At 32.7% G+C, this 16,365-nt stretch overlaps 1 protein-coding gene across 1 annotated transcript; it reads left to right on the plus strand.

Moving 5' to 3' along the window:
* Positions 1-11,409: 11,409 nt before the first annotated feature.
* Positions 11,410-14,100, plus strand: s100b (S100 calcium binding protein, beta (neural)). Its single transcript, XM_079807666.1, has 2 exons — positions 11,410-11,569; positions 13,092-14,100. The coding sequence occupies exons 1-2, from the start codon at positions 11,432-11,434 to the stop codon at positions 13,239-13,241; spliced, it is 288 nt and encodes a 95-aa protein (XP_079663792.1). The 5' UTR covers positions 11,410-11,431; the 3' UTR covers positions 13,242-14,100.
* Positions 14,101-16,365: the final 2,265 nt, after the last annotated feature.

Genomic DNA, 16,365 nt, shown 5'->3' on the forward strand with positions numbered 1-16,365 from the left:
TCATTAAGTCAGTAATTCAATAATTGTAATAATATGATTATAGTTATTATTATGTTAAAGTCTAAAATAATAGTAATGTAGATTAACAATACAATTCATTAATATTAATCAATATTAACATGATCAATTAATATAAAATGTATTATTATTGTTATTTAAAATATAACAACATAATATAAAATGTATCTAATATTAAATATAGAATAAAATAAAATGTAACATTAACATATTTATTATGTAATGCATTACATTACTCGTTACATCAAAAACGTAATCTGATTACATTATGCATGTTACTTGTAATGCATTACTTTACTCGTTACATCAAAAAAGTAATCTGATTACATTATGCATGTTACTTGTAATGCATTACATTACTCGTTACATCAAAAAAGTAATCTGATTACATTATGCATGTTACTTGTAATGCATTACTTTACTCGTTACATCAAAAAAGTAATCTGATTATATGCATGTTACTTGTAATGCATTACATTACTCGTTACATCAAAAAAGTAATCTGATTACATTATGCACGTTACTTGTAATGCGTTAATTTACTCTTTACATCAAAAAAGTAATCTGATTACATTATGCATGTTACTTGTAATGCATTACTTTACTTGTTACATCAAAAAAGTAATCTGATTGCATTATGCACGTTACTTGTAATGCATTACATTACTCGTTACATCAAAAAAGTAATCTGATTACATTATGCATGTTACTTGTAATGCATTACATTACTCGTTACATCAAAAACGTAATCTGATTACATTATGCACGTTATTTGTAATGCGTTACTTTACTCGTTACATCAAAAACGTAATCTGATTACATTATGCATGTTACTTGTAATGCATTACTTTACTCGTTACATCAAAAAAGTAATCTGATTACATTATGCATGTTACTTGTAATGCATTACATTACTCGTTACATCCAAAAAGTAATCTGATTACATTATGCACGTTACTTGTAATGCGTTACTTTACTCTTTACATCCAGAAAAGTAATCTGATTACATTATGCATGTTACTTGTAATGCACTACTTTACTCGTTACATCAAAAAAGTAATCTGATTATATGCATGTTACTTGTAATGCACTACTTTACTCGTTACATCAAAAAAGTAATCTGATTACATTATGCACGTTACTTGTAATGCATTACATTACTCGTTACATCAAAAAAGTAATCTGATTACATTATGCACGTTACTTGTAATGCATTACATTACTCGTTACATCAAAAAAGTAATCTGATTACATTATGCACGTTACTTGTAATGCATTACTTTACTCATTACATCAAAAAGTAATCAGATTACATTATGCACATTACTTATAATCCATTACTTTACTCATTACATCAAAAAAGTAATCTGATTACATTATGAATGTTACTTGTAATGCGTTACTTTACTCGTTACATCAAAAAAGTAATCTGATTACATTATGCACGTTACTTGTAATGCATTACTTTACTCGTTACATCAAAAAGTAATCTGATTACATTATGCACACTACTTGTAATTAGGGGTGTAACGATTCATCTACTACATCGATGTATCGATTTATTTTCCTATGATCTAACTACGTCGATCTGTGCTCGGCAAGTTGGCCTTCCGGACGACATATATCGATCTAACATCGTTTTAAAAGGTAATCAATCGATTGTATCGATCATAGGAAATAACGCATTGGATTTTAACACGTCAGACTTTATATGGATGTTTTTTCTTAGCACTTTTAATGATAAAGGCGTTAAACGTTACTCGATTCAGTCTGCCTATCTGTGACATCATCGCAACGCACCAGCAGCAGCGCTAAGAAAACAAAACATAGCATGGCGGATGGCAGAGGAGAAGCCAACGAACGAGAAATTATCAAGCCACCAGGAGAAAGCGCTACCTGTACTTTCAACCCTGGCTTGTTACCTGTGCATTCCTGGCACCAGTGTGCCAGCAGAGCGAGTTTTAGTACTGCTGGCGACATTGTGAACGCACAGAGAAGTGTTCTGCGGTTGATGATATTTTTTAAAAAGAAATCTGTGGAGTCATTGAAGAGTAGTTGGTTACATTTTATCTTTTGTTAAATATTGTTTGTTTATTAAACTGAGAGTAGTAGCAGGTTCCGCCAGTTTATTCAACCTGAAGAAATGTTGGTTGCACTTTATTTTTGATATTAATATTGTATTTGTATTATTTTAATGTTGAAAAACAACAGCACAAGTAGCAGGTAAACCTACTATTAATTAAACCTGAAGAGAAGTTAGTTGCACTTTATTTTTGATATTAATATTGTAATATTTTTTATGTTGGAAAACAAAAGCAGAAGTAGCAGGTTAACCTACTGTTGAAATGTTGGTTGCACTTACTGTGCTTTTATTGAAAATGTATTGAATATTGAAAATGAGAGCAGAAAAGCTTAACTTCCTGTTAATTCAACCTAAACTGTTGGTTGCACTTTATTCAAATAAAATTTGAATGCATTTGCCATTAATTGTTGTTTACTTGTTTGTTGATACCTGATCCCCTTACAAGAAACAACAGGAATCTAGGAAACTTCACCTGCACTGACCAGTATCCAGATATTTATTTCAGTCACACAATTTTTGGCTAAAAAGTTACTGAATAGATTTCAAGTCACTGAATCGTTTCAGATCGTATCTTTCTAAATGAACCAATATCGTCCTTGAATCGTATCGACAACCTCAAATCGTGATACGAATCGAATCGTTGTTAAAATGAATCGTTACACCCCTACTTGTAATGCATTACTTTACTCATTACATCAAAAAAGTAATCTGATTACATTATGCAAGTTACTTGTAATGCATTACTTTACTCATTACATAAAAAAATGTATCTGATTTCATAATGCACGTTACTTGTATTGTTACTCATTACATCAAAAAAGTAATCTGATTACGTAATGCAAATTATTACCCCAACACTGCTCATTTCAGATGAGATTGAAAACACCTGATCGCTAGTTTTTCCACAGTCTGAAAACATCAATAGATCAATGTAGATTTCATACTGAAGCTTTCTCAGAGAGAAGAGCTATACGTACTACCGCCACATCCGGAAATGTAACTGTCAATTTCGTCACCGTACCTTTTTAGGAGAAAATAAACTAGACTTCCCATACACTTCAATACAAAATAGCGGCACAAAACAACGCCCGTACACAGCCGGCAGGCGTGAATAACTTAAGAAATCACTCAGATTAAACATGTCACGTAATTATATGTCCACCCTGCCTGCCATAGAGTGTGAAGATACATCCACACACTTAATTTGGTCAATTTTAAAACATGTCCCTTCATTCTCCCAGCGTCAAATTGGTGTAACAACCCCACCAAGTGGCCAGAGGTGTCTTATCTGGACATGTTCATACCTCATCAAGTCACCAGGTTAGCCAGTGAATGATTTTACTTCGTTTTTGAAGTATGGAGGATGCTATCGGAAACTAAATCAGGCTCGTTGTATGGCTGGACAGAAAAGTGCACTCAGTACTCTAAATATAAAGACATAATATATACATTTAAAGATATTTACTTTCAAAAACGAAGCAAAATCATTCTTTGACGCTGGGAGAATGAAGGGACATGTTTTTAAACTGTCCAAATTAAGTGTGTGGATGTATCTTTCACACTCTTGGCAGGCAGCCTGGACATATAATTACTTGACATGTTTAATCTGAGTGATTTCTTAAATTATTCACGCCTGCCGGCTGTGTACGGGCGTTGTTTTGTGCCGCCATTTTGTATTGAAGTCTATGGGAAGTCTAGTTAATTTTCCCCTAAAAAGTTCACCGGTGTCTGAGATCTTTGATGGAATCATTTGTTTTCACACCACATGATTTTATATCATTGTATTCATTGGTTTGTTAAATACACATAGTAGAACTGATAGTACTGTGCTATTATTTTTAATAAAGTAGCCTACCTCTTCAGTTAAAACCAAAAACGCATAATGTCCACTCAATTCTCTTTCTAAAATAGGCCTATGTGTACATTTTTTAAAATCTAGTTAGTAATAAAAACACACAGGGAAAAAAATCCTTGTCATAATTTATCCATGAAAGGGTTAACATAGCAAACATTTAATAAAATGAAAACCGCTGAAAGCAAACTTTTTATATTTTCTGTGCTGAGTAGGCCTATAGAGGAAAATCTGCTAAATGTATTCAAGAGTGGTAAAATGTGTTACACTGCTGAGATTATCACATTATTGATGATGTACTACTAATAAAAGGTGACCATTACTATATCAAATATTATAATATTTAAATTTATATGTATATAGGCTAATATACGACACCGCAGTCCCTCATTAGGGGAGTCACGTGACTTCTGAGCAGTAATATGGCTGCCAACACGGCAGCTTGTTTTACTGGGTTAAGTGGCTTATAGATTTTGTTAACTGGACGACGAAACACTGCAGGTAGAAAATAAGGCACAGATTAGAAACCTACGTGCCCAGACAGTGATGGAAGCTTCCTTTTTAATAACCCTGCAGAACAGTAGCAAATCGCAAAAAGAAGCCAAGTCTGCCACCTAGCGGTTAAGCATAGGCATTGCAAATTAGAAAATGGCAGTGAACAACAATTGCGGTTACATAAAGGCATCTAAATAGTCCATAAATGAATCAACAATGTCTTACACGACGTTTTAAGCTACCCTGAATAGTTTTCAAGAAGGTTTGATGCATTTGTAATGTTTGTATGGCAGGAGAATAGCAGCAATGCCCTCACGTGGTCACATTAGAAACATTTTGAACTTCGCCTCAGACCCTCAGCAATATAAAATGTCAAGTTTTGATATTCTCGAAAACCTTTTCAAATTCAAAAGCGTGTTTTTTTATCAGACGTGAAGTGAATCGGGCCACTTAGCACCTGGAGCGTTGCCCTTGTTGTCCGTTGCCGTGGCGCGTTGCCAGGCGATGACTCAGCGTATTGGCGAACCTTTCTGGCACAGCTAGAGGTGGGAACGAAAACCCGCCACTGCAGCGCGGCAACAGGTCATCGCCATGGCAACAGCCAAAGCGACAGGAAGGCCAGTGAATCTCGCTGGGTGATTTGTATGGAGAGAAAAGTTCACCTGGCTGAAAAAAATACTCTTAAGACTTTCTTTCAGCGCCTCTAACACACTATGAACGGACACGAGCGAATGTGGCCAAACATACTAAATTTTCTCTCGGATCAACCACCTGCAAACAGAACACACACATTTCGTTCCTTAACGTTCAGAAGGTCAAGCGGTGAAATATTAGGTCGTAATTGTCTTTGTAAATCCTCTGTTTTCCTGTGAAAAGCAGCCTTTAAAACTCAGAAGAGAACGCATTTACCTACTGAGGTGGTGAAAATGACTGTTTCTTAATCTTTATATTTTAATTGTGTGCACAAATATGCAGTGTAGTTCACATTAACTGATCAATAGTTTACTATAAACTAAATATTCTGATCCTGGGATGCTCCAAAAAATGTAACTGTATTTCCTAGAATATTCAGAATAGTCAAAACATGATTTCACAGGCAGAAGTTGCCAAAAGTTTTGGGACGCCTGCCTACATGGCCATGAATTTTAATGACATCCCATTCAACCCCCACACCATAATCCCCCCTCCACCAAACTTTACACTTGGCACAATGCAGTCAGGCAAGTCCCGTTCTCCTGGCAACCGCCAAACCCAAATTTGTCCATGGGATTGGCAGACAGAGAAGTGTGATTGGTCCCTCCAGAGAACACGTCTCCACTGCTCTAGAGCCCAGTGGCGGCACACTTTACCCCACTGCATCCCACGCTTTGCATTGCACTTGGTGATGTAAGGCTTGGATGAGCTGCTCGGCCATGGAAACACAATCCATGAAGCTCTACACACTGTTCTTGAGCTCATCTGAAGGACACATGAAGTTTGGAGGTCTGTAACTCTTGACTCTAGAGAAAGTTGGCGACTTCTGCACACTGTGACCCTCAGCATGCGCTGACCCCGCTCTGTGATTTCACGTTGCTTACCACTTCGTGGCTGAGTTGCTGTTGTTCCCATTTGCTTCCACTTTGTTATAACACCACTAACAGTTGAGCGTCGAATATTTAGTAGAGAGGAAATTTCACAAATGGACTTATTGCACATGTGGCGACCTATCACGGTAACAAAAAAACTAAATAATACTATTGTGGCGAACAGCGAGGCCGAGGGACCGTGAGGGCGAGACGAGGCGGCGCTCATCAGGGAGGATGAGCGCCAGCTGCGCGCCACAGCGATCTCGGCCCTCGCGGAGGAGTGAGGGACTATAAAGGAGGAGCGACGACAGTGAGGGACGAGAGAGAAATCCAGGCCTGGTCCTCTCTCGTCCCTCACTGTCGTCGCTCCTCCTTTATAGTGCAGCTGCGCGATCGCTGCGGCGCGCAGCTGGCGCTCATCCTCCCTGATGAGCGCCGCCTCGTCCCGCCCTCACGGCCCCTCGGCCTAGCTGTTCGCCACAACTATAAATACGCATTAAAATTTGAGCAAAATCATAAAAAATGACTAGTGCTGTAAAATCAATTAATCATGATTAATCTCATCTAACAAATATATGTTTGTATAATGTTATATATAATGTTTGTGTATACTGTATATATATATATATATATATATATATATATATATATATATATATATATATATATATATATATATATATATATTATATATATATATATATATATATATATATATATATATATATATATATATATATATATATTATATATATATATATATATATATTATATATATATATATATATATATATATATATATATACACATACACACGTTATATATTTACAAACGTTAGATGTGATTAATAGCGATTAATTAATTTGAAAGCACTAAAAATGACACTTTTTATTAGGGCTGTCAAAAGATTAATCGCGATTAATCGCATCCAAAATAAAAGTTTGTGTTTACATAATATATGTGTGTGTACTCTGTTAATTATTATTTATATATAAATACACACACAAGCATGTATATATTTAAGAAAAAAATATAATTTTTTATATATAAAACATTTATATTTATATATATATTATAGATTATATAAATGTATATACAGTATATACATGCAAATATTTCTTAAATATATACATGAATGTGTGTGTATTTATATATAAATAATAATTAACAGAGTACACACACATATATTATGTAAACACAAACTTTTATTTTGGATGCGATTAATCGCGATTAATCTTTTGACAGCCCTACTTTTTATGTTTCAGTATATTTTCGAAGGCCATGTAAGTAGTGGCTCCGCCCACTGTGAAATCCCATTGGTCGAAAGTTCTCATAACTGTTCTTTTAGATGATCATGCATTCTATCAAAAAGACGCACTCAAAGATAAAAATTAAATAAAAACGATTTCTAAACATTTAAAAACGAACCAAACTAATCGGCAAGTAAATATCAGTAATAAAGAACTTTTTTTTGTACCCTTTTTTTTCTTTCACTTCATTTCAGTCGAGATATAGCAGTAGTAAGGAAACAGTAGTCAATGAGAGCATGTGATCTTGAGCGTGGCTGGAGCTCAGAATGAGTCCTCTGTCTGTCAGGCCAGCACCAGTATCCCAGAGTGCACTGGGCCGCCAATCATATGGCTGACACGATGCAGGGAGACAACAGGTTCAGCTGCCAACAAAAGCTCATTTATTCTATCGTTTTTTTACAGAGGCGATTATTCACAGCCAGACTAGGACAAACACACACACAAATATATCCTGATGGAGACCTTGCATTTGACTTCTATTTATTTATTTACATTCAATTTGATTTAATATTATAGTTTAACTGTTAAAACTGTTATTTTATTCATTTATTATTTTAAAAATGTATCTCATTTTTAAATGTATTTTAATTTAATTTAATTTTGTATTACGTTTACCTGTTAAATGATCTCATATTATTTTTTTATTATTTATTTTAATTTATTTTAATTTAATTGGATGTAATATTAAGTTTAACTGTTAAAGGGTCTCATATTATTGTATTTTTAATGATTTAATATATATATATATATATATATATATATATATATATATATATATATATATATATATATATATATATTTTTTTTTTTTATTTTTTTTTTACTTTTAATATATTATTAAGTTTAACTGTTAAAGTGTTAATAATTTATTATTTTGTAGTTATTTTAATTTCACTTGATTTAATATTAAGTTTAACTGCTAAAGGCTCTCATATTATTTCATTTTTTAATTACTTTATGAATTTCATACTTTTTTTATTTATTTTACTTTATTTTTTATTTAACATTAAGTTTAAAATAGTATAATTATTTTATTTATTTTATGATAAAAAAAATGTTTATTTAGTTTTTTATTTTATTTAATGTAACTTAAAATGGCCTCATTATATTATTAATTAATTAATTATTTTATTCATTAATTATTATTTTTATTTATTTATCTTATTTTATTTTATTATTTAAGATAATGTTCAACTGTTTAGGGGCATTCAGTGACCAGAATGGAGAGAAGAAGAAAAAAAAGGCTGACCCACACATCTTAGACTGGATCAAGATCACTGATTCATCACGGCAAAACAATTCAGCGGCCATAATTGAACAGTCATCTGAGGCAGTCGACTCCCAGAGTGCAATGTGATGAACAAATCAACACACGAGTATAGAGAGGGAAAGAGATGGATTATTGATTTGTTCACGGGGCGTTATATCCATCTGACCCCAGAGAAAGGCCGTCAGGACAGCGAGCCCCACACAAGATGCAGTGTTTGCTGTCAACAACAGTTTGCTTGTGCTGCCTATATGAGGCCACAAAGACACATTTATTATGGCGGAATAAAGCCTGTCCGGCAATCGCCAACCGTCCGGCCCGCTGGGCAAACGCCAGGGAGGAGTGGGATGGGAGAGCGAAGGGTCGTAGTGCTGCCCCGTGACTGCATTCCCATGCACCTCTTCATTTTTAGATGGACTATGACTTCATGATTTTAGATTTCGCTGTATGCATACGCCTAGAACAGTAATTAGTGCAACTATATCTAGTTAAAAGTTTTCATAGTTGAAACAAAGGGCAACTCATCAAATATTTTTTCTTATTCATATCCCTCTTTTCATTTTTTTAAGATATTGTAACTCATGGTGAAATAGGCATTAATTGTTAATTATATTTATATATTGTTAAAAGAGTAAATATGGATAGGCCTACTTATGAAAGTATATAGCATTGATGTTTTTTCCATGTGTTATAATGCAACTGTGATGACATTTATGAAATATTTTGTTGTATTGCAAAACATATACAATTTATAAGAACGCATATGAATGATGATAATGAATTGTAATTGTTATGTATATATAAATACACACTCATTCATAATATATTTAAGAAATATTTGCATGTATATACTGTATATATATATATTTATATTGTATATAAATAGTAATATTTGATATATAAATATAACAAATTTTTCTTAAATATATATATGCATGTGTATACATTATAATTATGCACAATACACACACACAAAAATTATGTAAACACAAACTTTTATTTTGGATGCGATTAATCGTGATTAATCGATTTGAAAGCAATATATATATGCGATGTATATGTATATACAGTATATATAAGCAATATATATATATATATATATATATATATATATATATATATATATATATATATATATATATATATATATATATATATATATATATATACAGTATATATATATATAGCTTTCAAATCGATTAATCACGATTAATTGCATCCAAAATAAAAGTTTGTGTTTACATAATTTATGTGTGTGTATTGTGCATAATTATAATGTATATAAATACACATGCATGTATATATTTAAGAAAATAATTGTTATATTTATATATCAAATATTACTATTTATATAATTCAAAAAACGACATTGAGTTAAAAAAGCACTCAATAAAACTATTATTATAATTATTATAATGCAAACTGCCAGTAAAAATAAATAAAAAAAAATACATTTAAAAAGTAATTACATTATTATTATTCAATATATTATTATATTTATTACTAGTTAAGAGTAAGTTCATAGTTATGAAAATAACTTTTGTGAAGCAACCTTGAGCTGTGGTAAAAAAGAAACTCAATAAATTGTAATAATATTATTATTAATAATAATAATAACACTTATCATTATTATCATTACTCTTATTATTATTGTTATTCATTGTATTATTCAAACTATGAATTCAATGAATATATAATATATTCAATATATACTAATAATAATTTAATGAATAAATAAAAAACTGTTATTATTATTATTATTCGAACAGTCAATATCCTGCCTACAGTAACAAACATAAAAGTATTCTATGAAAAAAAAATTGATGCATTGATTGATTGTGTGTGTATGTGTGTTTGTCTCAGTGTCAAAGCTGTTTAATAGTCCACTGGTGTTTAGGACACACGTCTGGCCAATTCTATAACAGAAAAGGATCGGCTGATTAACATGCCACACCACTCACTTCCTCTCAAACACACTATTGTCGTCCACCGAGATGCCTGACAACAAAACACTTGTGTGCGCTTATGGGCAACAGAACTTCCCGGAAAGATCAAAAGGAGAGCAAAAAGGGGGGAAAAGGGGTGAACATATATCCTCATGGCCTAGAGCGAAAGGATGACGAGACAACCGATGTATAGTAAAGGAGACTGTGTTTGATTTCTTTTGGTAAACACTGACAGGACAAAAGCTGCATGTTTCCAAAGAAACATCAAAAACATGCAGACAATATCAAGATCTTAATATCAAGCTTGCAAAAGCCTATTCATTTTTCATGTAAAGAAAGTGCTGCATGTTAGCAAAGGAACTATTTTATGTAACAACTCACTTATTTACTACAAATTTGTGTGTGTGTTGATCTCCATCTCTTTGTATCTCACTCTGAATATGTGTGTAGTGGAGTGAAAACAAGGTCAGAAGCTCATTGGTCAGTTCTGGTGATTGACAGGTCAGAATCTCTGAGCTACAAACCCCTCTGTTACAGCCCTATAAATAGACTCCCATCTCACTCTGCTCCGAATCGCCTCATTCTGACAAACTCTCTGCTGGTAAGTCTAGTAAGTTTTTTTTTTTTTTTTTTTTTTATCATTACAGTGTTCTACAGTTTATTTTGCTGCAAGCGTTCCGAACTGCAAAACGAACTACATAATGACTGGAAATGTGTTTGCGAAAGTGAAAGACAGAAAGAAAGTTAATGGTCCATAAAATTGCTCCAACACTTAAACATTTACAGTCATTTGAAGGGAAAAGTTAAACAGCTTGAAATTGGTTTTCAAACATTTTCACATTTTAGTGCTTATTGTAATTATTCCAGAAAACGTCAAACACTACAGTACATTAAGATGTCAGACTTAGAGACCTGCCTGGGAACCATCATTGACGTCTTCCACAAATACTCGTCGAAAGAAGGCGACAAGTACAAATTAAAAAAGAGCGAACTCAAGGATCTGCTCACGCATGAATTCCCGACTCTTACTGAGGTATTTAAAACGCTTTTTTTACACTATACTTTGTCTTGAAATTTTAAGAATATTTGATTGACAATCAAGGCTTTATGTCAGAATTGAGTTTTGTGTCAGAAATGTACGATTAAAATAGTGCTGTCAAATTGATCAATCGTGATTAATCGCATCTAACATAAAAGTTTGTATATATATTTGATTTGACAGCATTAGAATAAATATATTAATGCTGAGCTATTTTCATGTGTGTGTGTGTGTGTGTGTGTGTGTGTATACACACACAAATAGTTAATTTGCTTATTAGCATTAGAATATTGAATGTAGTGCTGTCAAATAAATTAATCGCGATTAATCGCATTAACAAAAGTTTGTATATATATTTGATTTGACAGCATTAGAATAAATATATTAATGCTGAGCTATTTTCATGTGTGTGTGTGTGTGTGTGTGTGTGTGTGTGTATACACACACAAATAGTTCATTTGCTTAGCATTAGAATATTGAATGTAGTGCTGTCAAATAAATTAATCGCGATTAATCGCATTAACAAAAGTTTGTATATATATTTGATTTGACAGCATTAGAATAAATATATTAATGCTGAGCTATTTTCATGTGTGTGTGTGTGTGTGTGTGTGTGTGTGTGTGTGTGTATACACACACAAATAGCTAATTTGCTTAGCATTATAATATTTATTGTTGTGCTGTCAAATTGATTAATTGCGATTAATCGCATTTAACAAAAGTTTGTATATATATTTGATTGACTGCATCAGAATAAATATATTAATGCTGAGCTATTTTCATGTGTTGTGTGTGTGTGTGTGTGTGTGTGTGTGTGTGTGTGTGTGTGTGTGTGTGTGTGTGTGTGTGTGTGTGTGTGTGTGTGTGTGTGTGTGTGTGTGTGTGTGTAAAAATAGCTAATTTGTTTAGCATTAGAATATTTAATGTAGTGCTGTCAAATCGATTAATTGCGATTAATCACATTCAACATACAAGTTTGTAACTTATATATATATATATATATATATATATATATATATATATATATATATATATATATATATATATATATATATATATATATATATATAAAAATAAATACAAACGTATGTATATATTTAAAAAAATTATATATACTTTTACGTCAGATGCGATTAATCGTGATTAATCATTTTGACAGCACTAGATTAAATATTCAAATGCTCAGCAAATTAGCTATTTTTGTATGTGTGTGTGTGTGTGTACAAACTTTTATGCTAAATGCGATTAATCAATTGGACAGCACTTGATTAAAAATTCTATTTTCGTATGTGTGTGTATGTATGTGTATGTATGTCTGTGTATATATATATATATATATATATATATATATATATATATATATATATATATATATATATATATATATATATATATATATATAAAAACTTGTGTTAGATTGCGATTAATCGATTTGACAGCATTAGATTAAATATTTTAATGCTGAGCAAATTAGTTATTTTTGTATTTCTTAAGAGGAAGTTTTTATCTCCCTCAGCAAGTGAAAGATCAAGCAACAATGGACAGTTTGATGGAAAGCCTGGACACCGACGGCGACTCCGAGTGCGATTTTCAGGAGTTCATGACCTTCATCACCATGGTTACCATTTGTTGCCATGAGTTTTTCGAACACCACGAAGACGAATGAGTCTGAAAACAAGATCAATTGTCCGTAGTTTAATGAGTCACAATACATTCCTTCTCTTAAATTGTAGGATATTAGGATTGTTGTTTTGTTTGGACAGAATGTTCGTGCTGCTTGTATGACAATGTGCTTGGCTTATTTTGCTAGACTCAAAACCAGTTTATAATTTATTACAAAGCATGTTTCTATTATTTTGCCTAGACATTTTCTTTCCAAGACATGCCCATCATAAATCTCATCGAGTGAAATGCGGACCAGGTGTTGCGCTCTTGTCATTTCAATTCCAGGCTGATTGTAAAATGTTTTTTTTTTTCTTTCTGATTAGCTTCAGACTATTAGGCTGCTATTGACTTGAATCGGATTGTTCCGGGGCCTTCGACAAATCACACTGTGCTTAAAAAAGACCCACGAAAGCAAATCTATCCTTTTGAAAAAATCTATCGAGCATATGGTATGATGTTAGAGGCATCAAAGCTAGTGTTTTTCATGTCTTAATCGCCCGAAACTTTACCATCAGATGTGTTTGTTTTTTTGTTATAGTACATGAATTGTGTTTTCCAATTGTAACCTAAGCTAAAAGTTAATGTCAAACAATGTCAAAACATCAAGCCACATTCATGAAACATAAGCGATTTTATGTGCAAATCATAGAAAAATATATTTGTATGCAAATGATTATGTTGAACTGAATGCATCAGTTTACTTAAGAATAATTTACTTTTATTTGTTTTGATTTTGCTTAATGAATGAACGAACGTTTCTTTACAAAGTCAAAAGGAATGGCTTTCTTTATCAATAGAAGGTAAATAAGTTTATTCATGGAATGAAAACTAGCTCAATAAAATTGTGAACTGATGAAATTAAAGTAATGTGTGAGCAATTTTATGAAACATTAATTGCATTCATCAAATATTAAATAAATTATGTATGTCTATCTATCTATCTATCTATCTATCTATCTATCTATCTATCTATCTATCTATCTATCTATCTATCTATCTATCTATCTATCTATCTATCTATCTATCTATCTATCTATCTATCTATCTATCTATCTATCTATCTATCTATCTATCTATATGTCTCATCTGTCTGTTTGTCTGTCTGTCTGTTGTCTGTCTGTATGTATGTCTGTCATCTGTCTATATGTCTGTCTGTCTGTCTGTCTGTATGTATGTCTGTCATCTGTCTGTATGTCTGTTGTCTGTCTGTCTGTCTGTCTGTCATCTGTATGTTGTCTGTCTGTATGTCATCTGTATGTATGTATGTATGTATGTATGTATGTATGTATGTATGTATGTATGTATATATGTATGTATGTATGTATGTATGTATGTTGTCTGTATGTTGTCTGTCTGTCTGTTGGTTATCTGTCTGTATGTATGTATGTATGTATGTATGTCTGTCTTTTGTCTGTCTGTATGTCTGTTGTCTGTCTGTATGTATGTCTGTCATCTGTCTGTTTGTATGTATGTATGTCTGCTGTCTGTCTGTCTGTTATCTGTCTTTCTGTATGTCTGTCATCTGTCTGTTGTCTGTCGTGTGTATGTCTGTCATCTGTCTGTTTGTCTGTATGTATATCTGTAAGTCTGTCTGTCTGTCTATCTGTCTGTCATCTGTCTGTCTGTCTGTCATCTGTCTGTCTGTTGTCTGTCATCTGTCTGTCAATCTATCTATCTATCTATCTATCTATCTATCTATCTATCTATCTATCTATCTATCTATCTATCTATCTATCTATCTATCTATCTATCTATCTATCTATCTGTCTATCTGTCTATCTGTCTCTCTGTCATCTGTCTGTCTGTTGTCTGTCATCTATCTATCTATCTATCTATCTATCTATCTATCTATCTATCTATCTATCTATCTATCTATCTATCTATCTATCTATCTATCTATCTATCTATCTATCTATCTATCTATCTATCTATCTATCTATCTATCTATCTATCTATCTATCTATCTATCTATCTATCTATCTATCTGTTGTCTGTCATCCCTCTGTATGTCTGTCTGTCTATCAATCTACTATCATTAGGAATTCATTTTAATTGGAGTATTACTTACGGGCCAGTGATTCATTGGGCCTTTAACCTTATCATATATTATGTGTGTTTTGGAGAACATGGGTATGTCCTGGAAAACATCTGAAGAGTTCAAACGGGATAGAAATGTGTGCTTATTTTACTGTAGGATGCTGATTGGTTTAAAGAATTTTTTACAAATTACCCAGCTCTCCGGCAGGCCCCTTAGAGCCCACATTAATGCAACATCAGTTTTCTTTATCCATAAATCTTATGGTGTTAGTTATAGCATGAATATACTTCACGGTAAATTTTCTCCAATGTCTTTGTATAGCTCAAAACAGAATGAATAATGCTACTAATTATTTCAAATTGAATTTAAATGCATTTGCGAAGATGAACTGTGACTCACTGGAGTGTGTAATTAATCATGACCTTTAATATAAACCAAGAAAATCATACCTAAATGCTTTGGATTTGTCTTCCAGTAGAAATACGGACGTATGCGTTCTCTTCCAGAGGATGCCTTTAAACAGCTGCTTGGCATTGATCACTTGTGACGTCCATTGATTTCGATGTCCCGCAGGTATTCTCATTACCAAACACAAACTGTCAATGAGAAGGCCTTCACATCCGGGTGCTAATTAACAGATCAATGGTCATGCTGCGAGACCCTGAAAGATGATAAATATTACATGCACACAATCTGATAAAGAATACCCTCTTCATCTCAAGTATGTTTACGTTAAGCAGCTTGAAAATCAGCCGGATATTTATATGCAATTTATGAATCCAACCAGACAAACACAAGTTTGTTTGAAGGACTTTCAAGTATTGACCAATCACAGACTGCCGTGCTGAATACTTCCTTTAAGTGGCAGTGTTGTGCCGTGCCAGCGCAAGCTCTCTGATCTGAGCTGTGGAAATGAGAGATGTGTTGAGGTAGAGAGTGGACGCAATATGATAAAGTCACTGGATTTATTTGACAATGCAATAAAGCATAAATAAATAAATAAATAAAGCATGATAAAAATAAGTGTCCACAGTATTTCTGGAGTGAAGGATGAGTGCCTCGGGGTGATTGCTTTGGCTGAGTTGAG

Source organism: Gobio gobio, assembly GCF_949357685.1.
Source record: "Gobio gobio genome assembly, chromosome: 24".
NCBI classification, from domain to species: domain Eukaryota; kingdom Metazoa; phylum Chordata; class Actinopteri; order Cypriniformes; family Gobionidae; genus Gobio; species Gobio gobio.

What these genes read in the sequence shown, in the direction of transcription:
- s100b (XM_079807666.1), top strand. Translation starts at nt 11,432, where the DNA reads ATGTCAGACTTAGAGACCTGCCTGGGAACCATCATTGACGTCTTCCAC. An exon ending in AATTCCCGACTCTTACTGAG is followed by an intron (nt 11,570 to 13,091) that starts GTATTTAAAACG and finishes TATCTCCCTCAG; the next exon opens with CAAGTGAAAGATCAAGCAAC.